The following is a 26,287-nucleotide window of genomic DNA, read 5'->3' as shown; positions in this document are numbered from 1 at the left end:
TAACTGCTGAGCCATGATGGGAACTCCAAAAGATGTTAATCAATATCGGGAAGATATGAAAAATGCAAAGCTTCTGATAGCATGTTCTAAGGGCCAAAAATTTATGTAAGAAATCTAAATGCTTCAGGTGGTCATTTGTGTAGGTATCCAGGTCCCAATTTCTTACGTTCTATTTGAAATTCACCTTTTATTTTTATTTTATTTTATTGTCTTTTTGTGTTTGCCAGGGCTACACCTGTGGCATATGGAGGTTCCCAGGGTAGGTGTCTAATCAGAGCTGTAGCCGCTGGCCTATGCCAGAATCACAGCAACATGGGATGTGAGCCACATCTGAGACTTACAGCACAGCTCATGGCAACACCGGATCCTTAACCCATTGAGTAGGCCAGGGATTGAACCCACAACCTCATGGTTATTAGTCATATTTACTAACCACTGAGCAATGATGGGGACTCTGGAAATTCATATTCTTTTGGAGGACTTATAGCTGAGTTACTACTTGTTCAAAATTGATCTCAGTGTTGCTGTATTTGGCTTTCTCTAAGTAGAAAGCATGTTTTTCTGTCTACCATAATGATAGATAGAAGACCCTACAAATTTGATACAAGACTCTATAAACTTGATCTTACTATATTTTAAGATCGGAATAGTATGACAATGATCACATAAATATGATCATATCTTAAAGATAGTAGGGAATGTTCAATTTCAATTCAATGAACACCTACATTATACTAGGCAGTTAGATTGGGATTGTGGAGAAAAATATTCTGAGAATATGTAGCATTTTGATATTCTTTTTTAAGAAAGAAAAGTAGAATAAGCACATGAATTCTTGTGCTGCAAGCAGTAATAATTCTTATATTGTAAGAAAAGCTATAGTGAAAGTCTTCAGAGAGCAGGAGAATGCATTTCCCTTCTCACAGGCAATCACAGAAGCCCAGCTGGACCATTTTATTCTAAAGTTCAAGGAAAACAGAAGCATCTAAAATAGTCCCAGGATAGAAGGAGAGGGCAGGATAAATTTGAAAATGCTGCACTTACATCTCTTTAATTCTTGGCTTCTACATTAGTTTTATTATGGAGATCATATCATTATTTTTACTAATCTTTTTGTGTGGCCCAAAAAAGAAAAAGCAAAAGAAAGAAGAAATTACACAATAGAGCCCAATATGCATTCATAAAATTAGCAAAATTAACGAGAGTTACATCTAAGTCAGGAGGATTATTTGAAGACTGTTATTATGAAGAATATCGTATTCATAAGCTTATTGAGACTCATAACAACCTATGCAGTGGTCATGAAAAATTGAGGAACAAAGAGTTAGAGAAAATTGTTAAGAAACCACAGTTAGAATGTTTCCGATGTTTAATACTCTTTTTTCTAAAATATTTCATCATATTAGATATCACATCATAAGTGCATATCTTTATTTTTTTGCAGGTAAATCATTTCACATTCAACCTTTCCCTTCATTCATGAAATCATGTGGCTGAACAATAATGTGACCAAGTTCATTCTGCTTGGGTTGACCCAGGATCCTGTTAGGAAGAAAATAGTGTTTGTCACTTTCTTGATTTTCTACTTGGGGACATTGATAGGCAACCTGCTCATTATTGCTACCATCAAGACCAGCCAGACACTTGGGAGTCCAATGTACTTCTTCCTTTTCCACTTATCCTTATCTGATACCTGCTTCTCTACTTCCATAGCTCCTAGAGTGATTGTGGATGCCCTTTTGAAGAATGCTACTATCACCTTTAATGAATGCATAATGCAAGTCTTTTCATTCCATTTCTTTGGCTGCCTGGAGATCTTCATCCTTATCCTCATGGCTGTTGACCGCTATGTGGCCATCTGTAAACCTCTGCGCTACACAACAATCATGAGCCATCGAGTCTGTGGGGTGTTGGTGGCTGTGGCCTGGATGGGATCCTGTGTGCATTCTTTAACTCAGATTTTTCTAGCCTTGAGTTTACCATTCTGTGGTCCCAATGTGATTGATCATTACATATGTGACTTGCAGCCTTTGCTGAAACTTGCCTGTGCAGACACCTATGTGACCAACCTACTCTTGGTGTCCAACAGTGGAGCCATCTGTACAGTGAGTTTTGTCATGCTGATGGTCTCCTATGTCATTATCTTGTATTCTCTGAGAAACCACAGTGCAGAAGGGAGGAAAAAAGCCCTCTCCACCTGCATCTCCCACATCACCGTGGTCATCTTGTTCTTTGGTCCTTGCATATTTATATACACACGCCCTGCAACCACCTTCTCCATGGATAAGATGATAACTGTCTTTTATACAATTGGAACCCCTCTGCTCAACCCTCTGATTTATACGCTGAGGAATGCAGAAGTGAAAAATGCCATGAGGATGCTATGGAGCAAGAAGTTGATCTCAGATGACAAAAGATGAATGGAAGTTTCAATATTTTCTTCATAGCTTAGATTGACTGAGAATCAGTCCCTCAAGAATATTATATCTTACTGTGGTATTCATTTAATCCTATCATGGGGCATGGATATTTGGTTCCTTTAGAAAAGGGAGCACTATAAACACAACAATCTTTAGTGTTCCATCAGCTTTACGTAGAGGAAGAGATGGAGTCAGGTACAAAGAGGTATGTAAGGTTCACTGCTTTAGATGCTTTTCACTACTATGTCTCTGTCTCTCTTACCTACCTAGTGTCACTTTGGTTTCATCTAGCATCTTCCATTTTTCATGATGATTTCTGGTGTTGTCTGCTTCTTGATACTGGTCTATAAGCTTATATTCATATATTAGCAGGTTTTACCTCTTTCAACTATTTCCTTTATCAAACACTGTGGTCTCATGTCTACTCATGGACCTTTAATGTAGTAAGCAGTTCTTTCTGGTCAAGAGAAAGTATCCAATTCAAAGAACTATAGAAACTTCATGTTATAAGAGACAATATTTAATACAGTTATCTCTTTAGATAACTTCTTGAGCTTTTACTTCAAATTGTCACCTTGTGTTACCCAGTCCTTCCAGAACAGTGATAAAACACTGAGAAAATGCACACTTCTGAGGTAGGTCTTTGAACTTAAAAGGTTTGACATTTGGATTTGTAGTTAAGATAGAATTCTTTTTATAAAATCCAATTCATCACCCTAATTAGGTTCTTTTTATTTTAGTGACTGGTATTAAGGTTTCTTGCACCAGGCCAGTTATAGTAATATGTTTATAATGGGTTAATATGTTTATAGCATAGATAAACCAAATTAAGGAAGACATATTTATATGAGCTAGAAGTAGAGAGGACAAACAGGTGACGTTAGTGAATTTCAAAATGTCAACAGGATAAAACAATTAATGAGACAACACAAGGGATGATTTTTAAATTTTGAAACAGAAACATTTCCATAAATTATGAATTGACACTCTGTAAAAGGTAAAACTGTGAAAAGAGTAAAAAAGAAATCAGTGGTTGTTGGGGATTTAAGCAGATTGAGTAAAGGGATGAATTGCTTGTGTGTGGGACATTTTAAAGGAGGGAAAATCATTCTGTTTGACACTCTAAAGGTAGATACATGATATAACACACACTCTAAAGTCCATAAAACTCTACAACACAGAGTAACCCAAACCCAATTGTAAACTACAAACTTTACTAAAAATGAATATTGATTTGTCATTCATAACAAATGTATTATATTCATGATAAGTTTTTGGTAAACAGTATATTGGTGATGGGAAATCCCTGTATATATTTTTTGGTAACTTTTCTGTAAGTCTACAATTATTCTTTTAAAATAGTCTATTAAAAAGTTAGAATAATGAGAAATCTCAATTTTTCATTACCATGTTCAAAAATAGTTTATTTGAATTTTTATATGAATTCACTATGTATGTAAGTACATCTTTTATTAAGCCATACATACATATCCCCAAATATTCTATAGTTTACCCTTGTATGCTATACAACTACTATTCATGAATATTTCCTGTGTGCAAATAGGTTTTTAAAATCTTGAGCATTATTATAATGTTCTAACCATTAATTTGAATGTTGCAACATGAAAATTGACATGAAAAAGTTTTCATTTCATTCTACATGATAGCCTTCAATACTTTTATTAAATTGAATTAATTAAGTTGTCTATATAGGGCTGCACCCTAAATTGGAAATTTAGGCATATAGAAATTCCCAGGCTAGTGGCCAAATTGGAGCTATAGTTGCCAGACTATGCCACAGTAATCCCAGATCTTTTTGGTTTTTTTTTTTTTTGTCTTTTTGCCATTTTCTTGGGCTTCTCCAAGGGCATATGGAGGTTCCCAGACCAGGGGTCAAATCTGAGCTGTAGCCACTGGCCTACACCACAGCCACAGCAATGTGGGATTCAAGCCGCATCTGCAGCCTACACCGCAGCTCACTGCAACACTGGATTCTTAACCCACTGAGTGAGGCCAGGGATTGAATTTGCATCCTTGTAGTCAGGTTTGTTACTACTAAGCCACAACAAGGACTCTGAGTCTTCAATTTTTGATATATACATATCTAAAAAGTGCTTGTATCTTCATTCCTTGTTTCTTTTCTTTCTCCCCCCTGCCTTTGGCCATGCCTGAGGCAAGGGAAGTTCCCTAAGCCACTGCAGTGACAATGCTGGATCCTTAACCCACTGCACCACCAGGGAACGCCCACTTTCTTTTTTAATATACCAATTTCATGGATCATTTAATGTTAATAATCATAAAAGAGGACACAGTTTTTGTTCGTTGTTTAACTCTCTAATAAAAGAAAAAGAAGTTTGGATTTTACTCTCATTCTATCTTGTGTAGATTTACCTTAGGTTCTAAAAGGATGTAAATGTCAAACATACATTTTCAAAGTTTCAGGTAGGATTTTCTGTGCTAAAAATGGATGAGAGAGTTAAGGTCAAAGATTAATTTTAAATGTACTAGAAAAAATATGCAAAACAGAATTGACTTGAAATATTCTACCATATTCATTTTGCCATGCCTTATTCTAGGAACTGAAAATGTGGTAGTGAAGTCAGAAAAAATATCCATGGTCCTGTGGAGATTCCTATACCAGGGGGTAAAACTGGACAAATACTGATCATACCAGGGGTTTGAAAAGGGCCAGGATCTACCATAGAGTAAAATAATTGAAGAGTGTGATGTTGGCAACCCTGAGGGAATGTATGTGTACTATGCAGGACAGGATGGTCAAGAAGGGCCCATAAGACTTTATAATTAAGACCAAAATTAGGAGTCTTAATATTTTGCCCCCCAGGGGATAGTTGGCAAAGGCTAGATACACTCTTGAGTGTCCCAGATACACTACTGGTTGTGTGCAGTGGGCACTGCTATTGGCATCTGGTGAGTAGAGGTCACAGATACTGTTGAACAGCTGAAATGCACAAGACAGGTCATCACTACCAAGGACTGTCTCTCTGACTCAAAATTTTAGCAGTCCTGTGGTTGAGGAACCCTGACCAGTATGAATGATTCTTGAATAGATCAACAGAAACAGAGTCCTAGGCACATGGAGAAGCAAGTGCAAACCGACTATGCTGATCTTATGGGGAGGAAAATCAGTGAATTCAGTGACCAGAGAGAAATAAGAGTGAAACATTGAAAATGAGACCAGAAATATAATAGAGACCCTAAGTATGAAGGGCTTATGGGATTTTTCTGGAGAGAAATGAGAAGGCATTGGAGGTATTGTGACATGATCCAAATTATGTTTTAAAGGATTACTCTGCCTCACTGACCACAAAGAGTGAAAAGGGGATATTCATTTTGAGAACACCATAACAAACTAGGAAAGAGCTTATGGTAATTTGGTCCAGGTTGGTAGCAGTGTGTATGATGAGTAAAATCTGCTCATGGATACAAGTTTTCACCATTGATGGGAATATAAAGTGATACCTTCACATATGATCAACTTCTGACTTTATTTAACATGAAACATACACTTCCACATACATCCAATAATTCCATCCTTAACTACTTCTCTAGGTGATAAAACCTGTTCACAAAACTTGTGATGTAATGCTCATAGTTAGTTTGTACTTAATAGCCAAGAAGTTGAAATCAGTCAAGTGCACTTAAACAAAAAGAAGGACAAACTAGTTTATAAATGCAATGAAATATTCCTCAGCAATAAAAAAGGAATGGAGAACTAATATACACACAAAATTTTTTTTCTAGGTGAAAGAAGTCTTAAAGAGTACTTTTTTTTTTTTTATTTTTAGGGGCACACCTGTGTTATATGGAGGTTCCCAAGCTAGGGGTCCAATCGGAGCTGTAGTTCCTGGCCTACACCACAGCCGCAGCAATGCAGGATCTATGTTGTGTCTGTGACCTATACCACAATTCATGGTGACCCTGGAGCCTTAACTCACTAAGCAAGGCCAGGGATTGACCCTTCATCTTCATGGATACTAGTCAAGTTCATTAACTGCTGAGCCATGATGGGAACTCCAAAGAGTCCTTTTTGGGGAGTTCCTGTTCTGGTTCAGTGAGCTAAGAACCCAAGATCGTGTCTCTGGTAAGCAGGTCCTATCCATGGCCTTGCTTATGGATAGGACCTTATGGATGGTAGTTAAGGGTCTGGGGTTGCCACAAGCTGTGACAGAAGTTGCAGATGAGGCTCAGATCCCTTGTTTCTGTGGCTGTGCTGTACACAGGCAGCTGTAGCTCTGAGTTGACCCCTCACCTGGGAACTTCCATAGACTGCAGGGGGGGGGAGCTGTAAGAAGAAAAATAAATAAATAAATAAATTTTAGAAAGAGTACATTTTTATGTTTTCATTTTTATCAAGGTCTGCAAAACTCAAAAGTGATGGAAAAATGAAAGAAAAGAGCAGTTCCATATATGGGGGGAGGGAGTGGATTTATCTAGGATTCAGTATGAGGGAAATGTGTGTGATCATGGAAATGTCTATATCTTGATAGTAAGAGGTTTGGTTTCATGTCTTTGTAAACTTTGTTATGTGTTTGACAATTGTCATAATAAACTGTTGTGAAAAGCACATTTTCTTCAGCATCCTATCATTGTTTTATTTCTGACAGAAAAAGTGTCTCTGTGTGCTTTCATACACGTTTGGGGAATGTATCTTTTTGGAGACTCGTTTTCTATACTTTTTTGATCATAACATCATAGTATACCGATTTTCCAAAATTACTACAAACTCTCCATGGAACATTGACAGATACAGAGCATTTCACTTTATGGATCATGGGACATTTGATCCATTCCTTTACTGTTTGAATCATACCATGTCCTAATTTTCACTTGAGCAAACATTCTTGTGACAAGGGATTCTTTTCCACATTTATGATGAACTAGATGGCAACTCTCCACTTAATCGTTTATATTCCACAGAGCCTGAGACTCACTGCATATTAACAGTGATTCTTTTCAGTCTCTGCATGAGACTCAATAACTCTCTGGTGTGTTACACTGAATGACCAAGGAACACATTGCCCTTTGATTGAGACTGAAAATACCAACAAAGAAAAGCCCAGGACTGGATAGCTTCACAGGTGAATTCTACCAAACAGGTAAAGCCAAATCAATACAAATAGAGGATACACCTTCTAAAAATAGAGGAAACAGCTTCAAGTTCTCTTTATGGGGGCCAGTATCACCCTACTTCCCAAGGCATATAGAGGCATCATAATGGAAGAAAATTATAGTCATATATCCCTGAAGAAAATAGGTGCAAAACTCTAAACAATCTATTAGCAAGCTGAAATATTCAGCATGATAAAAGTAACAAACAACCAACTCCAAGCAAGGTGTTCCGATTGTGGCTCACTGGTAATGAACCTGACTAGTATTCATGAGAACACAGGTGGTTTGACCCCTGGCCTTGCTGAGTGGGTTAAGGATCTGGCATTGCCATGAGCTGTGGTGAGTATCTGTTTGCCAATGTGGCTCAGATCTGGCATTGCTGTGGCTCTGGAGTAGGGTGGCGGCTGCAGCTCTGATTCAAAACCTAGCCTGGGAACTTCCATATGCCACAGGTATAGACATTAACATAAATAAAATAAAATAAAATAAAATAATTACTCCAACTGGGAATAATTCCTGGAATGCAAGATTGGCTCATCATTTGGTTCATCAAAGGCAAATCAGATAAAGTGATACACTACATTAACAGAATGGAGCTTAAAAACCTTATTGTCTTCTAGGCAGATGCAGAAAAATCATTGGACCGAATTTAACCTTGATTTTTATGATTAAAAGTCTCAACAAATTTGGACTGGAGAGAATTTTCTTCACTATAGTAAAGGCCATATATAAAACCCCACAACCAACTTCATACTCAATGGTGAAAAAGTGAAAGCTTTCCTTCTAAGATCCAGAATAAGGCAAGGATACCCTCTTTTATGACTTCTATTATAACATACTTTTAAAAGCTCAACCTAGAACTATTAGGTAAGAAGTAAAGATTTTCAAACCACAGAAGTGAAATTATCTCTTTCTTATGTACAAAATACAAAATGCTCTACAAGAAACAACTTTCAGAGTTAATAAATGAATACAATAAAGTTGCAAATTACAGAATCAACATTAAAAATCATTTTGATAGGCACTAACAATAACTTTTCTGAAAATGAAATTAAGGAAGTACCCATTACAATAGTATAAAAATAATACTTACAAATAATTCTGTCAAATGAAGCAAAACATTATTACACTGGACTCTACAAATCATTAAAAGGAAACAAATTAAAGAAGACAAAATCAAAGAAGACACCTTGTGTTCATAGACTGAAAGATGAATATTGTTAAAAAGTCCATACTATCCAAATTTATCTACAGATGCAATGCAATCCCCATCAAAGTTCCAATGATTTTTTTTGGGGGGGGGGGAGGAGAGGACATGCCTATGTCATGCAGAAGTTCCCAGGCCAGAGATCAAATATGAGCCACAGGACTGACAACACCAAATCCTTAACCACTAGCCCACCAGGAAACTCTGGGAATGGCATTTATTTACAGAAATAAAAACAATCCTAAAATTCATGTGGAAACACAAATTTCCCCAACTAACCAAATTAGTAGTAAGAAATAAAAATAAAGCTGGAAGCATCACACTTCCTGATGTCAAAACATATTAAAAAGCTACAGTAATTAAACAGGATGACACCACCATAACAAACAAATGTATCAACCAAAGACACAGAATAGGGACCCCAAAAACCCAAGTATATAGTCTCAACAGCTCTTTGATGCAAACTAAGAATATACAGTGGAGAAAGCAGAGACTCTTGAACAAATATGTTGAGAAACTGGATAACCCATCCATACAAAAGTGTACCCTTACATTACACCATATGCCCAATCAGTTTAAAACGAGTTAAAGATTTTAATGAAGGAACTGTAACTGTAAAATTCCTTGATGAAAACAGAGATGAAATGCTGCATGACACTAAGCTTGTCAATGATTCCTGGGGAAGAGACAAAAGCACAAGCAAAATAATCAAAGTTAGATAAGGGAGGCAACATCACTAAACACAGCAAAGGAAATCTTATACAGGGTGAAAACCCAACTTACAATGGGAGAAACTATTGGTAAATCACATAAACAACATCAGATTAAGATAGAAAAGAGGCAAAAAATTCCTACAAGTCAATAGAAAAGAATTAACAACCTGATTAATAAAGCATAGAGGACTCAAGTAGACAGTTCTCCAAAGAAGATAACCAACTGGTATATGTGGTCAACATCATTAATTATCAGGGAAATGTAATTAAAACCACAATGACATATCATCTTCCATTGAGTCAGATGTATGCATCAAAACAGCAAACACAGCAAGGGTTGGCACATATAAGGAAAAATTGGAACACTTGTGTACTGCTTGTGGTGGTACAAAATTATGCAATCCCTAAGAATTGTTCCTCAAATAATTGAAAATAGAATTACTATATGATACAAATTTTCACTTCTGGATCTACATATCCAATGTGTTGGTATCAGGAATGCAAAGAGGTAACTACATGCTCATCTTTATTGTCGCGTTGTTTCCAATACCAAAGATATGAAAACATCCTGTTTATTGAAAGATGAAATGATTAAGAAAAGATGGCATATAGATACAATGGAATATCACACAGTCTTTAAAAAAGGAAATACTGCTATATGCAACAACTTGGATGAACCTGGTTAATATTATGCCCAGTGGAATAGGACAGTTATATAGGGACAAATACTGTATGATTCTACTTAGAAGAAGAATATACAACAATCAAACTCATAGAAACAGACAGCACTTGCCAGGGCTAGGGAAAATTTTTTTTTTGTCTTTTTTTTGCTATTTCTTGGGCCGCTTCCATGGCATATGGAGATTCCCAGGCTAGGGGTCGAATCGGAGCTGTAGCCACCAGCCTACGCCAGAGCCACAGCAACGCAGGATCCAAGCCACGTCTGCAACCTACACCACAGCTCATGGCAACGCCAGATTGTTAACCCACTGAGCAAGGGCAGGGACCGAACCCGCAACCTCATGGTTCCTAGTCAGATTTGTTAACCACTGCGCCACGACAGGAACTTCAGGAAAATTTTTAATTATAGAAGATGAGTAAGTACCAGAGTGAGTGTAAGACATGTGCTTATAGTTAACATTATTCTGTTGTGTAATTTAAAGAGGGTGTTTCTCAAGTGTTTTTAATCACAATAAAAACTTTATAAAATAAATAAATACGTAAAAGAATTATCTTCTTTCAAAAACTAATAAAATTCTTAAAATATAAAAAGGAACATATGGAGATGACAAATAAGATAGAAAAAGATAATCAACATCAAATGCTATTAAAGAATTGCAAGTAGGAGTTCCCACCGTGGTGCAGCAGAAATGAAACTGACTAGGAACCATGAGGTTGCAGGTTGGATCCCTGATCTCACTCCATGGATCAGGGATCTGGCATTGCTGTGAGCTGTGGTGTAGGTCGCAGATGCAGCTCTGATCCTAAGTTGCTGTGGCTGTGCCTGGCAACTACAGCTCTGATTGGACCCCTAGTCTGAGAGCATCCATACGCCACAAGTGTGGCCCTAAAAAGAAAAAAAAAAAAAGAATTGCAATTAAAACAACAAGATGCACCTATGAAGCTATAAAAAGGTGCAGACCATGCACCTATAAAAAGACAAATTCAAAACAGGACAACACAAACTGTCAAGCATGTAGAGCGGCAGGAACACTTCTGCATTGTCCATGGGAATACAAAGTTGAATAACCACACAGAAAGACACTTTTGTGTTTTACAAAACTAAATTGATATGAGCCCAACAATCTCACAACATAGTATTTACACAAATGAGTTGGAAACTTAAGTCTACCCCAAAACCTGCACACAGATATTTATAGAAATGTTAACTCATAACTACCAAGACTTAGAGTCAATCCAGATGTTCTTCAGCATGTGAAAACGTAAAGAAACAGTGCTACATCCACAATGAACTAATAATTATTGAGCACTAACAAAATTTAAAAAGCACTCTCTAGCCATGAAAAGACACAAAGGAATTTTAAACGCATACTACTGAGATGAAAGAGGATAATCTGAAAAGGTGACATGCTGTAAGATTCCAACTATATAAGATTCTGAAAAGAACAACAACAACAAAAGGAAACAATAAAGAGCTCTGTGGTTGGTGGAGTTGGAGAGAGGGAGGTGTTAACCAAAAACAATAAAAGAGCCAGTTATTTACCAATAAAGCAGGCTTATTCAGGAACACAGAAGAATCACAATTAGAAACACGTAACTCTCATGAACCACATATAAACGTGGTAAAGCAGAGTGGAAATTCTTTTATAGCAAAGAGGTAGTTAGGAGGGGCTGTTATACACGAGTCCATTGGAGGAAACTGGGAGCTTGATAATAGTGGCTTTTGTCACCTGAATTTAAGTCTCTTGTTGACTGAGGTGTTGCCAGGCAAGGATACATTCTTCCTCCTGCTGGTGGCAATGAAGTATCACATCCCACCAGAGAGAGGAGGCCCTTCTCTTTCTGTTGGGATCTGTGTTGATGGTATGTGCCTGAGAATTCCCTCCCCCTGCTGGTTTTCTAACCCCAGTTTAGTGGGGCTTCCCTTTATTAAGTTTAATAAGAGGGATGAGTAGGCAGGACACAGAGGACTTTAAGACACTGAAATTATTGTGTATGATATTATAATGGTGGTTACCTGTCATTACACACAGACCCAAACCTATGGGGTGTACTATACAAGGACTGAACTCTGAACATAACCTATGGACTGTGGCTGATTATGATGTGTCAATGGTGTTATCAATTTCCTTGACTGTAACACAAGTACTACTCTAGTTCAGGATTTTTTTTTCTTTTTAGGGCTGCACCTGTAGCATATGGAGGTTCCCAGGCGAGGGGTCTAATGGGAGCTACAGCTGCTGGCCTATGCCAGAGCCAAAGCAATGCCAGATCCAAGCCACAGCTCACGGCAATGCTGGGTCCTTAACCCACTGAGTGAGGCCAAGGATGGAACCTGCAACCTCATGGTTCCTAGTTGGATTCATTTCAGCTGTGCCATGACAGGAACTCCCATCCTTTCTAATTATAAAGCCAATGACAACAACAACAATGCCGAGATCAATCTTGGAACAACCAGTGACTCAGTTATAAGTCTTCGAAAAGAATATGAATTTCTAATAGAATATAAGTTATTGAGACCTGGATACCTAAAGAAATGATCATGTGAAGCATTTAGATTTTTTTAGAAAAGTCAAAAACCATGTGATTATCTCAAAATATGTACCCCCCCACATTTGACAAAATCCAACATCCATTCATGATAAAAACTCTTACCAAAGTGGGTATACAGGGAACATACCTTAACATAATCAAAGCCATTTATCACAAACCCATAGTCACTACACTACTCAATGGAGAAAAGCTGAAATCCTTCCCACTAAAATCTGGAAGAAGACAAGGAGGCCCACTCTCACCACTTTTATTCAAGGCAGTATTGCAAGTCCTAGCCACAGCACAAAACCAAAGAAATAAAAGGTATCCAAATTGGAAAAGAAGAGGTAAAATTGTCACTGTATGCAGATGACATTCCACTGTCTATAGAAAACCATAACTCCACACAAAAACTTCTCAAACTGATCAATGAATTCAGCAAAGTAGCAGAAGACCTTATTAACATTCAGAAATCTGTTGCATTTCTGTTTAGTAACAGTGAAATATTAGAAAAGGAATATAAAAATGTAACACCTTTTATAATTTTATCCCAAAGAAGTAAATACCTAAGAATAAACCTGACCAAGGAGGTGAAAGACTTAAATGCTGAGAACTATAAAACATTATTCAAGGCAATTAAAGAGGATTTAAAGAAATGGAGAGATATCCCATGCTTCTGGATTGGAAGAATTAATATTGTTAAAATGGCCATACTATCCAAAAATCTACAGATTCAGTGCAAGCCCTATCAAATCCATGACATTGTTCACAGAACTAGACCAAACAACCCCCAAATTTATATGGAACCATAAAAGACCCAAAATTGCCAAAGAAATCCTGAGGGGAAAACAACATCAACAACAAGAACATCAAAACTGAAAATAAGCAAGAGGTATAACTCTCCCCAACTTCAGACAATATTACAAATCTAAAATAATAAAGACAGTGTGGTACTGGTACCAAAACAGACATATAGACCAAAGGAACAGAATTGAGAACCCAGAAATAAACCCCGACACACATGGTCAATTAATCTTTGACAAAGAAGGCAAAAAATTATAATGGGAAAAAGACAGTCCCTTCAGTAAGTGGTGGTGACAGAATGGAATAGCTGTATGTAAATCAATGAAACTAGAACACACTCTCACAAAAATAAACTCAAAATGGCTTAAAGACTTAAACCTAAGGCAAGACACCATACAACTCCTAGAAGAGACATAGCAAAACATTCTCTGACATCAATCATACAAAGGTTTTCTTAGGTCAATCTCCCAAGCCAATCGAAATAAAACAGAAATAAGCTAATGAGACGTAATCAAACTTAAAAGCTTTTGAACAGCGAAAGAATCCATAAAAAAAGACAACCTATGGAATGGGAGAAAATAGCTGCAAATGATACCACCACCAAGGGCTTGATTTCCAAAAGATGCAAACAACTCAACAACAAAAATACAAACAACCCAGTTGAAAACTGGGCAGAAGACCTAAACAGACATTTCTCCAAAGAAGATATATGGATGGCCAACAGGCACATGAAAAAATGCGCAACATCCCTGATTAGTAGAGAAATGCATATCAAAACTACTATGAGGTAGACCTGTCAGAATGGCCATCATTAATAAGTCTACAAATATCAAATTCTAGAGAGGATGTGGAGAAAAGGGAACCCTCCTTCACTGTTGGTGGGAATGTAAAGGGTACAATCACTATGGAAAACAGTATGGAGGTACCTCAGAAAACTACATATAGAACTATAATATGATCTAGCAATCCCACTCCTGGGTATACATACAGATACAACTTTCCTTCAAAAAGACACATGTACCCGAATTGTCATGGTAGTACTATTCAGAATAGCCAAGACGTGGAAAAAACCTAAATGTCCAACACTAGATGAATGCATTATGGAGCTGTAGTACATATTCACAATGGAATTCTACTCATCCACGAAAAATAACAAATAATGCCATTTGAAGCAATATGGATGGAATTAGAGATTCTCATACTGAGTCAAGTCAGAAACACACATGTACCATATGATAGCACTTAGGTGTAGCACTTAAAATATGGCACAAATGAACCTATCTACATGAGAGAAACAAACTCATGGACATAGAGAGTAGACTTGTGGTGGCAACCTACAAGGGTGAGGGGGAGGGAGTGGGATGGACAGGGAGTTTGGGGTTAGTAGAGGCAAACTATCACATTTGGAGTGGATAAGCAATAAGGTCCTGCTGTATTGCACAGCGAACTATATCCAATCACTTGTGATGGGACATGATGGAGGATAATATGAGAAAAAGAATGTATATATATATGCATGGCAGGGTCACTTTGCTGTACAGGAGAAACTGACTGAACATTGCATATCAACTATAATGAAAAATTCCAAAAATAAAAGCCATGAGTTATGGAAATGACACAGAGCTTAGTGTATGAAAGCTATTCAGTAAATATGTGGTGAACATGATTATTTTGAAATTGATTCCTTTAATATATGTCTTTGTTTTTTTGGTCTTTTTTTCTAGGGCTGCATCCACAGCATACAGAGGTTCCCATGTAGGGGTCTAATTGGAGCTGTAACTGCTGGCCTGGCCCAGAGCCACAGCAATGCAGGATCTGAGACATGTCTGTGACCTACACCATAGCTCACAGCAATACCAGATCCTTAACCCACTGAGTGAGGCCAGGGATTGAACCCACCACCTCATGGTTCGTAATCAGATTCATTAGTCACTGAACCATGATGGGAACTCCATAATATATGTTTTTTATAACATGAATTAACAAATAAATGGAAATGAAATTGGCAAATATGAGACATATCCAGTTTGCCCAAATAGGTCCAAATATATATTAATCATTGGAGTATTTTCTATATGTCTGTCATTCCTTGTTAATGAATGTCTGGAGCCCATAGAATAGAACCTCTGGTTTCAGGCACCAGTGTTCCCCTGGATTGTGATTGTAAAAAAAAAAAAACAAAAACATAAGACCTAGCAAAGTTTATGTCCTGATGCAGGAGTGTGTAATTTAGGGCACTGGGTGAGAATATGGTAGATTTTATTGGTCCACTTTCTCTTCTACCAGTGACATAATTTCTTCTTTTTCCTGTCCTCCACCACTCTCTTGATCTTCATTCTCCTGGATACCTTCTTTTTTTTTTTTTTTTTTTTAGACCAAGGGAAATGATAACTAGGAATCCTTGTTTGTATCAGATTCCTGAGTATGATGTGGATTAACTTGCTATTTTTATAGGATAAGTGGACAAACTAAAAGTTGAGTTTATTATATTTAGGATGAATCTGACTGAACAGAAACTTTGGGGAATAAACTCTGGGACATTAATAACTTACATCATTAAATCTTAGAGTATTCCCAATGGAATTCAGGAATGAATCATTTTGCGTTTTTTTTTTTTCTCCCCAGTGTTCTGTAATAAAGCTGGTAACAAAAAGGGTAGGCAGATGTGATGATGATTCAGAGAGTCTTCTAACTGTAAGTGACAGATTATTTTCACCATTTTATTTGTTTTCTTCTTTATTTTTTGCTTATATAAAATTGGAGCATATTTGTTTATCTACCATACATGATAGACAAAAGATATCCTCAAGTTCATAATACTAATGTGGCTTATAATCAGCAAAATGCTAAAACAATACGGTAAATATTACTTCTTATGAGGTTGTAGAAAATGTTCAATTTAAAAGTTCTTATTGAGCATCCACACGTCACAAGGCATTGGGTTGGAAGTGCGGAAAATATTATCTGAAGAACATAAAGTTTTCTCATATTCTTATTCCAGGAAGGCAGCTAAAATAAACACACACATTCTTGTTGTAAGCTATATGATGTAATACTGCAAGAAATGTCATACATAAGGCCTTTAGAGAGCAGAAGGATACATTTCCTCTCTCACAGGTAATCACTAAAGGCCTTCTAGAGGATATTTCTTAGCATGTTGGTCCTGAAGTTCCTAGAAGGTTCAACAGCTAGAAATGGAAAGGCATTCCATGAAGAAAAGAGAGGGCAAGATGAGTGTGGATACTCTACACCTATGTGTTTTTAATCTTTAGCTAGTACACTACTTACATGATAGAGATCTCATGTGATCCTTCTACTGATTTTTACATGCTCGCACTGCATCAAGGACAGACCCTGATTATACAAAGACATTAACATAGTTCACTGGAGAACTACAGCCTTTTCTACATTTTAACATATTGTAGATTACAAAATAGGTTAAAATTCCCTTTTGTAGGATACAAAGAGAACCACTGACATGTACTTGAGGACACAGAAAAGGTTTTTCATATAAATTATTAAATATGTGGCTAATGTAGTCTGGAGTGCTTGGAACTTGAATGTAGAGAAATGGGCTTTTTCAAAAACTAATTTCACTCCTTCTTCTCCAGATATGAGTGGCAATATCCATGTCTTTGTGATACCAAATATTTGATGGGGACACATAATTATTTTTCATGTATCATATGTATTTATGAATCTTAGTTTATCTTAAATATGCAAATACAAATGTAAAATAAAAGAAATAATCTTGTCCTAGTAAAGGATAGGGAAATAGATTTGGTAACATACAAACAGAAAACTGTATATTCAAAAGAGTGGCCAACATCAAGCAATATTGAAGTGACAGAGACTATCCCATCATCTTGCCTTTAGTGCCTACATAGTTTAAGCTTCAATACTTTATGATATGTCACTTTTAAATTAATAATGGAGGAAAGAGCTTATTGACATGATTAAGATACCAACACCAAGACTCTGTTTCCTTAAGATTATGTATAAATCCAGAGATTTTTTTTTAAATAGTTGGAAACCCAAACCCAAAGTGAATAACATGATTAGACCTTTTCCCAAGAGGGGTTTTTTGTTTTGTTTTGTATTTTTGGAGAAATGAGAGTCATTTCATCTCTGTTGAAGAGAAGAAAATTCACTCTGGAAGAGAAAAATGTTTAAAGGAAATCTCGTGCCTAGTTAGCTTATCATAATCTGTGCCGTGGCTGCTCACAACTTAGAGACAACATATTGAAGGTTGGATAGGATAGAGGAGAAGCAGATTGGAATAAGCACATCTTCCAGATTATATTTAAATATGTTACATTCCAGTCTATATTTTTACTTTCATAGAGTGCCACTGCCAGCATCATCTTCACAAGAAAGAACTAATGAAAAAAAATCTGGTTTTGGAAATGACCCCACAGTAACAGTTCTTTCTAAATGTGAAATAAAACAAACTCTTCACTGAAAGAAGGGACATTTCAAGCTGAATAATTGTTTGCCAGGACAATACAAATGGAACAAAGACATCAGTTACTGACTATCTATTCTGACTCTTTTGGAAAATGAATTTCCCTCCTTCTTCTGCTCTTTGCTCTGTTCTAGGAATATGGGGTTTTCAGATTCCAGAATGAGATGAATTGCACTGGGAATATCACTATGATCAGACCCTATACCAAATGCCAGGTGGCATCTTCACCCAAAAGAAAACCACCCCATTGGTAACATGCTTAAGTAAAAGCTTGATTTTCTAAAACATGACCTCCCTTTCATTTAGAAGTGTAACTTCAGGAAATCTGAGTGTTCTAAAACATGCTTTTCAAATTGGAGAATGAAAAAATAGCAAGAGTTATTTTTGAGATATCATCAAATAACAAAGAATATTCCTTCTGTTCATTATATATGCCAAGGACTACATATAAAGATGCTTGACGTTTGCAACAGATTATTTGAAGGTAATATGTCTTTCCTCTTTTCAAGCTGGAGATCTGAGAGAGTTTGTATGGAAGAGATGAAGCACATTTATATTTATAAATGACATACTGTTTAAAAAATATATACATATCAAATATGAAAAGGATAAATGAATGAAACAAGGTATCTTTTAGGTGCCAAGGCTGGGGTACTACTTTAAGGCAGCCAAATATATTCTAAATGATGAATGATGCACAAAGCAAAACACGGGATTCAGTGTGTATTGAATATGGCCAAAAGATAACAAAGCAAATAATGAAATAAGCCATATATATTAACTATATATTCAAAAAATTAACCATGTCGAATCTAACCAGGGATTGCAGTTAAAGAGTTTTATAAGAGAGTTTACCATCCACAAGCTTATATGAAGCTCAACATGACCCTATGTAGTGGTCATTACAAATTGAGAAACAAAGCATTATTAGTTAGAAGACACAAACAAATTATTGGGAAACCACAGCTAGAATATGCCTCATAAGCAATATTTATATTGACTTAAAATGTTTCATAGTAGCATAGATCATGCCATATTGTAATTCTTTATTTTATTGCAGATAATCCGTTTTACACACATCCCTTCTCCTCATTCATGAAATCATGCAGCTGAACAATAATGTGACTGAGTTCATTCTACTTGGGTTGGCACAGGATCCTGTTAAGAAGAAAATAGTGTTTGTCACTTTCTTGATTTTCTACCTGGGGACAATGATAGGTAACCTGCTGATTATTACTACTATCAGGACCAGTCGGGCACTTGGGAGTCCAATGTACTTCTTCCTTTTCAACTTATCTTTAACTGATACCTTCCTCTCTACTTCCATTGCTCCTAGAGTGATTGCAGATGCCCTTTTGAAAAATGCCACTGTCTCTTTTAATGAATGCATAGTGCAAGTCTTTTCATCCCATTTCTTTGGCTGCCTGGAGATCTTCATCCTTATCCTCATGGCTGTTGACCGCTATGTGGCCATCTGTAAGCCCCTGCACTACACAACCATCATGAGCCACCGGGTCTGTGGTGTGCTGATGGCTGTGGCCTGGATAGGATCCTGTGTGCATTCTTCAGCTCAGATTTTTCTGGCCCTGAGCTTACCTTTCTGTGGTCCCAATGTGATTGATCACTATTTCTGTGACTTGCAGCCTTTGCTGAAACTTGCCTGTGCAGACACCTATGTGACCAACCTACTCTTGGTGTCCAACAGTGGAGCCATCTGTACAGTGAGTTTTGTCATGCTGATGGTCTCCTATGTCATCATCTTGTATTCTCTGAGAAACCACAGTGCAGAGGGGAGGAAAAAAGCCCTCTCCACCTGCATCTCCCACATCACTGTGGTCATCTTGTTCTTTGGTCCTTGCATATTTATATACACACGCCCTGCAACCACCTTCCCCATGGATAAGATGATAGCTGTGTTTTATACAGTTGGAACCCCTCTGCTCAACCCTCTGATTTATACGCTGAGGAATGCAGAAGTGAAAAATGCCATGAGGATGCTATGGAGCAAGCAGTTTATCTCAGGTGACAAAAAATGAATACAAGTTTCAATGGTTTTCATCACCACTTAGATTGATCCAGTTTTCCCTGGAGAGTATTATCTTTTATTGTGTTAATGTAATCCTATCATAGGTATTAGTGTCAGTTTCCTTCAGAGAAAGAAGCACTGTGAACACATATGCTGATTAGTGTTCGTTTTTAGGTACTGTTCAGTTTTCAATTTTATACCAGGGATAAACAGGAATGTAAGATTCATTGCTTTTTAGTTGTTTTTCACTGCTGTTTCCCTGCTCCCACTCCCCGCCTGCCTAACAGTGGTTTTGAGCTAATGTTTTCACTGTCATCCTTCATGTTGACTTCTTGTCTTCTCTGTTTATATTTACACTTTTAAATGCTTACATCCACAGCCTAAGAGGTTCTCTCCAAAAGCCTGACTGACATTTTTCCAATAGTTTTATTTATTAGACACTGTGGTCACATCTGTCAGAACACGGACCTTCAACTTGAATGTTCTTCCTGACTCAGCATAAAGTACCATGTTCAAGTCAGAGAGAATCTTACTGTTGGAAATGACAGATTTTCAACCTTTGTGTGGTATAATTTGAATTCTTACCGTATGTTTCCTTAGGTTCTTCTAACAGTGGCAAAATATAAAGACAAAATTCTACTTCTGAAGTAGTTTTTTGACTTTAGAAAGGCGTTGACTATTGGATTTATACTTAAAGTGGTATTCTTTGGGTAAAATTGATGTTACCAATTTGATTCCTTCTGAATGTGGAGGTGGCACAGGCTTCTTTTGAATTTCACAAGTTTTAGTGTTTGAAGATTCAGTTATTGCAATTATACAATTGAGGGCCCAAATTAAGGGTGATACATTTACATGGTTGGGAAGCAGAGAGTGTAAGCAGTTGAAGTTAGTGAATGTTAACCTATTAATAGGTTAAAGTAAATAATGAAATACTCAGGGGAGGATCTTATGCTTTGAAACTTATATGGGTATGTTATATCATGGGTGTGGACAGTGAATTCCATCCAGGAATCACACTCCTTTGCATTTTCCCAAAGGCATTGAAGACTTATGGCCACACAGAAATCTGAATGCACTTTTATAGCAGTTTTCTTCCTTTTTTAAAAAGGATTTTTATTTTTTCTCTTATAGCTGGTTTAGAGTGTTCTTTCAACTTTCTACTGTACAGCAAAGAGATCCAGTCATGCCTACATATATCCATTCTTTTTCTCACATCATCCTCCATCATGCTCCATCACAAGTGACTAGATATAGTTCCCAGGGCTCTACAGCAGGACCCCATTGCTTCTCCACTCCAAAGGCAACAGTTCACATCTATTAAGCCCAGCTTCCCAGTCCATCCCAATCCCCTCCTCCTTAGCAACCACAAGTCTGTTCTCTAAGGCCATGAGTTTCATTTCTGTGGTAAGGTTCATTTGTGCCATATATTAGATTCCAGATGTGTGATATCATGGGGTATTTGTCTTTCTCTTTCTGACTTACTTCACTTAGTATGAGAGTCTCTAGTTCCATCTATGTTGCTGCAAATGGCAGTATTGTGTTCTTTGTTATGGTTGAGTAGTATTCCATTGTGTATATATACCACATCTTCCTAATTCATTCATCTATCAATGGACATTTAGGTTGTTTCCATGTCTTGGCTATTGTGAATAGTGGCTCAATGAACAAACAGGTGCATGTGTCTTTTTAAAAGAACGTTTTGTCTGGAGATATCTCAAAGCATGGGATTGCTGGGTCATATGGTAGTTCTATATTTAGTTTTCTGAGGTACCTCCATACTGTTTTCCTTAGTGGTTGTACCAATTTATATTTCCCCAACCATGTAGTAGGGTTCCCTCTTCTCCACATCCCCTCCAGCATTGGTTATTTCTGCACTTGCTAATGATGGCCATTCTGACTGGTGTGAGGTGGTACCTCAGAGTAGTTTTGGTTTGCATTTTTCTAATAAACAGGGATGTTGAGCATTTTTTTCATGTGCTTGTTGGCAATTTGTATATCTTCTTTGGAGAAATGTCTATTCAGGCCTTTTGCCCATTTTTGCAGTTGGGTGGTTGGCTTTTGTGCTCTTGAGTTGTATACATTGTTTGTATAGTTTAGAGATTAAGCCCTTGTCCATTGCATCACTTGAAACTATTTTCTCCCATTCTGTAAGTTGCCTTTTTGGTTTTCTTGTGGTTTCCTTTGTTCTGCCAAAGCTTGTCAGTTTGATTAGGTCGGTTTTCTTCTTAACTGAGAAAACTCAGAAGCAATTGAGATGTCCTTCAGTAAAACTGGTATATCCAGACACATATGAATCAGTGTCACTAAAGAAAAACTATGAAGACATAAAAGACATGAAGAGAACTTGCATGCATGTTACTAAGTAAAAGAAACCAATCTGAAAGGATTAAAAAACTGTGTGATGGTAATGGTATGACAATCTGAAAATGACAAAACTATGGAGGGAGTAAAAAGTTCAGTGGTGGTGAAGGGTCACAGCAGAGGGATGGATGAACAGGTGGAGCCGTGAGACTCTTCCATATGGGCCTATAATGGTGGATGCTGGATACGTGTCTATTATACATTTGTCCATATCCATGTGAGGCCCAACACCAAGAGTCAACTCTAATGTCAGCTCTGGGCTTTGGCTGAGAGTGATGTGTCAGTGTAACTGCATCGACTGAACAAATGTATCCATCTGTGCGTTGTTACAAATGGGGAAGGCAGTGTGTGAATGGGACAGGGCATACCTTGGATATCTCTGTGTCTGATGCTCAACTTTACTGTGAATCTAAAACTCTTCTAAAAAATATAAGCTATGACAATAAAGATGTCAAGAGAGAAGACCGAATTGGATGCTAAACAAAAAACACCTGCTCAGCTCAAAAGAAGAGAGGAAAGAGAGAACATAAGTAAATAAAGGAGACAAAGAAAAAGTAAACTGCAACAGGATGAACTTAAACCCCCACATTTTCACAATCACATAATATGCAAACATGCTACATTTAAAAGACAGAAATTGTCGGAATAGATATAATAGAAAAAAACTTCAACCCAGAAAAGCAATGGGCTAATTAGGGACACCCCAGCATGAAGCTCAGAAACAGAAAACATGCACAAATGAGTCAATGCTGGCATTCAATTTATATGGAGTTCATGAATAGGGAAAACTAAAAGAGTGATACAATTCAGAACAGTTGCATCAGGGGAACAGATTGAAAAAGGGACTTGGCAGAACTTTGGGGTTAATGAAAGTATTCTAGAGCAAACATTTGTTGATAGTTACATGAATATATACATTTATCAAAAGTCATCAAACCATATGTTTAAAATCTGTATCATTTTTATAAAATCTAGCTCAGAAAGAGAATTGTATTGAAAACACTAAGTCTCCCTAAAAAACAATTCATCAAATCTAGTGATAATTTCTATAGAAAACAAGCAGAAGAGCACCTGTTATTAAGACTATCATTCCACAAATAAAGATATACAGAAATGTGATTTGAAAATTGGTACCCAATAGTAATTTTTAACAGCTACAATGGACTTCACCAAAGTGAAACTCTTTGGTACTAAAAATGTTACTATCAAATAAGTGAAAAGCCAGCCCACAGTTTGGGAGAAAATAATTGCAAATCATTTGTTAAGCAACTTGTTCCCAAATTATATAAGGAACTCCTTATTAACAAAAAGACAATAACTCAGTCAAAAAATGCCAAAACATCTGACTAAACATATGTCCACTGAATATACACAAATGGCCCAAAGTGGAGTTCTCTTCTGACACAGTTGGTGAAGGATCTAGCATTGTAACTACAGCAGCTTGGATTGCTACTGTGGCATGAGTTCAAATGCTGGCCTAGCAACTTTCATATGCTGTGGCCTCAGCTAAACAAACCAACCAACACATGGGCAAAAGCAGATAAGAGAGGTCAACAACTTCCATCTTTAGGAAATGCAACCCTAAGCCATAATGAGATAAAGCTTCATACCCACTAGATGCCTAGAATCAAAAAATACAGAGTGATAAGTACTGGTGTGTATGTAGAACAAGTGGAGTTGTTCTATATTGCTAGTGAGAATGTAAATGATGCAGCCACTTTGGAAAATGGTTGGGAAGTTCCTCAAAAGGATACATAATAACAATGACCCAGCAAGGTCTCTACCCAAGAGAAATGAAAATATTTATTCACAAGGATACATGCACACCAATGTTCACCACAACATCATTCACAATAGCCACAATGGGGAAACAATCCACATGTCAATCAACTGACGACTGGGTAAATGATACATCCATGACCTAGAAGACTATTTGCAATAAAACAGAAATACTGATTCTTACCACATCATAAATGAAACTTTAGGAATATTATGTGATGTGAAAGAAGAATGTTACAGCAGACAACATATTGCATGATTGTTTTTTTGATAAAAATGTCCAGAAAAGAAAATCCTTATAGATTAACGTTTGACTAGGGCCGCTGGTAACAGGAGTAGAGGGGAATGAGGAGTGACTACTAATGGATATGGGGTTCTTGGGGGAGTGAAAAGTAGGTTGTAAAATTAGGTCATGTTGATGCTTGCATAGATTGTATACTAAAAATGATTATACACTTCAAATGAGTGAATAATACAGTATATAAATTCTATCTCAATAAAGCTGTTAAACTAGATAAACACGAAACCTAGTAATCATTTCTACAAAACAAAAGACCATAGGGCAGATATCATTACAAGTTTATCTGTTTATTTTTTTCTTGGCTGCATGGGGTGTGCAGAAGTTCCCAGGCCAGGGGTCGAAACTGCACCCCAGCAGAGACCCAAACCACAGCAGTGACAACACCATAGCCTTAATCCCCTGAGCCACCAGGGAACTCCTTTCCAAGAGTGCCTCAGATTATATACCTGGCCTGGGGATTTTTGCATGCCACAGGCGTGGCCAGAAAATGAAAAGCTGACTCAACCTAAAAACTACTTGAACTGATTTACAAATTCAGCAAAGTAGCAGGATATAAGATTCACATTCAGCAATCAGTCGAGGTTCTGTATACCAACAATGACATATTAGAAAAGGAATACAAAAATACAATACCTTTTAAAATTTCACCCCCCAACATCAAATACCTCGGAATACAATGGCCAAGAAGGTAAAGGACTTATATGTGTAGAAGTATAAAACATTAATCCAGGAAATTAAAGAGGATCTACAGAAATGGAAAGATAGTCCATGTTCATGGGTTGGAAAAATCAATATTGTAAAAATGGCCATACTACCCAAAGCAACCTACACATTCTATGCAATCCCTAACAGAATACCCATGACATTTTTCACAGCACTAGAACAAACAATCCAACAATTTATAGGGAACCACAAAAGGCCCAGAATGGCCAAAGCAATTCTGAAGAACAAAAACCAAGCAGGAGGCATACCTCTCCCAGACTTCAAGAAATATCACAAAGCCACTGTCATCACGACAGTGTGGTACTGGTATCAAAACAGACAGACAGACCAATGGAATAGAATAGAGAACCCACACATACACCCTGACATCTATGGTCAATTCATCTTTGACAAAGGAGGCAAGAGCATAAAATGGGAAAAAGAAAGTCTATTCAGCAAGCATTGCTGCAAAACCTGGGCAGCTGTATGCAAAGCAGTGAAAGTAGAACACACCCTCCAACCATGCACCAAAATAAACTCAAAATGGTGGAAAGACTTAAATAGAAGACAAGACACCATCAAACTCCTGGAGGAGAACATAGGCAAAACACTCTCTGACATCAACCTCATGAATATGTTCTCAGGTCAGTCTCCCAAGGCAACAGAAAGAAGAGCCAAAAGAAACCAGTGGGACCTAGTCAAACCAACCAGCTTTTGCACAGCAAAGGAAACCAAAACGACAACACAATGACACCTTACAGAATGGGAGAAAAGAGTTGCAAAAGATGCAACGGACAAGGGCTTCATCTCTAGGATACACAAGCAGCTTATACAACGCAACAGCAAAAAAGCCAACCTCCCAATGGAAAAATGGGCAAAGGCCCTGAATAGACTGTTCTCCAAGGAAGATATACAGACAGCCAGCAAGCACATGAAACAATGCTCAACACCCCTGAGTATAAGAGAAATGCAAAGCAAAACGACCATGAGATACCACCTCACACCAGTCAGAAGGGCCATCATTCATAGGTCCACTAATAACAAGGGCTGGAAGGCTTGTGGAGAAAAGCAAACCCTCCTGCCCTGTTGGTGGGAATGTAACCAGGTATAGCCACTATGGGGAGCAGTACGTATGTACCTTAGAAAACTTTATGTGGAACTACCGT

At 37.3% G+C, this 26,287-nt stretch overlaps 3 protein-coding genes across 4 annotated transcripts in view; 2 read left to right on the top strand and 1 right to left on the bottom strand.

Moving 5' to 3' along the window:
- The window catches only part of LOC110259269 (olfactory receptor 4C46-like), a 949,087-nt gene that overhangs the window by 304,854 nt on the left and 617,946 nt on the right, over positions 1-26,287 (bottom strand). The window lies entirely within an intron of this gene.
- Positions 1,488-2,420, top strand: LOC146405242 (olfactory receptor 4C16-like). The gene has a single exon (XM_085015224.1). It carries the CDS (start codon positions 1,488-1,490, stop codon positions 2,418-2,420), a length of 933 nt encoding a protein of 310 aa, XP_084871350.1.
- LOC146405241 (olfactory receptor 4C16-like) lies at positions 19,056-19,988 on the top strand. Its single transcript, XM_085015223.1, has one exon. It carries the CDS (start codon positions 19,056-19,058, stop codon positions 19,986-19,988), a length of 933 nt encoding a protein of 310 aa, XP_084871349.1.

The sequence above is a fragment of the Sus scrofa genome, chromosome 2 (assembly GCF_054392235.1).
Source record: "Sus scrofa isolate SSC_HxYL_T2T_F1_AM1 chromosome 2, Sscrofa_HxYL_maternal_Yorkshire_Landrace_v2.0, whole genome shotgun sequence".
NCBI classification, from domain to species: Eukaryota; Metazoa; Chordata; class Mammalia; order Artiodactyla; family Suidae; genus Sus; species Sus scrofa.
The sequence above is the reverse complement of the archived record's forward strand: the minus strand, read 5'-3'. Positions and strand labels throughout refer to the sequence as shown.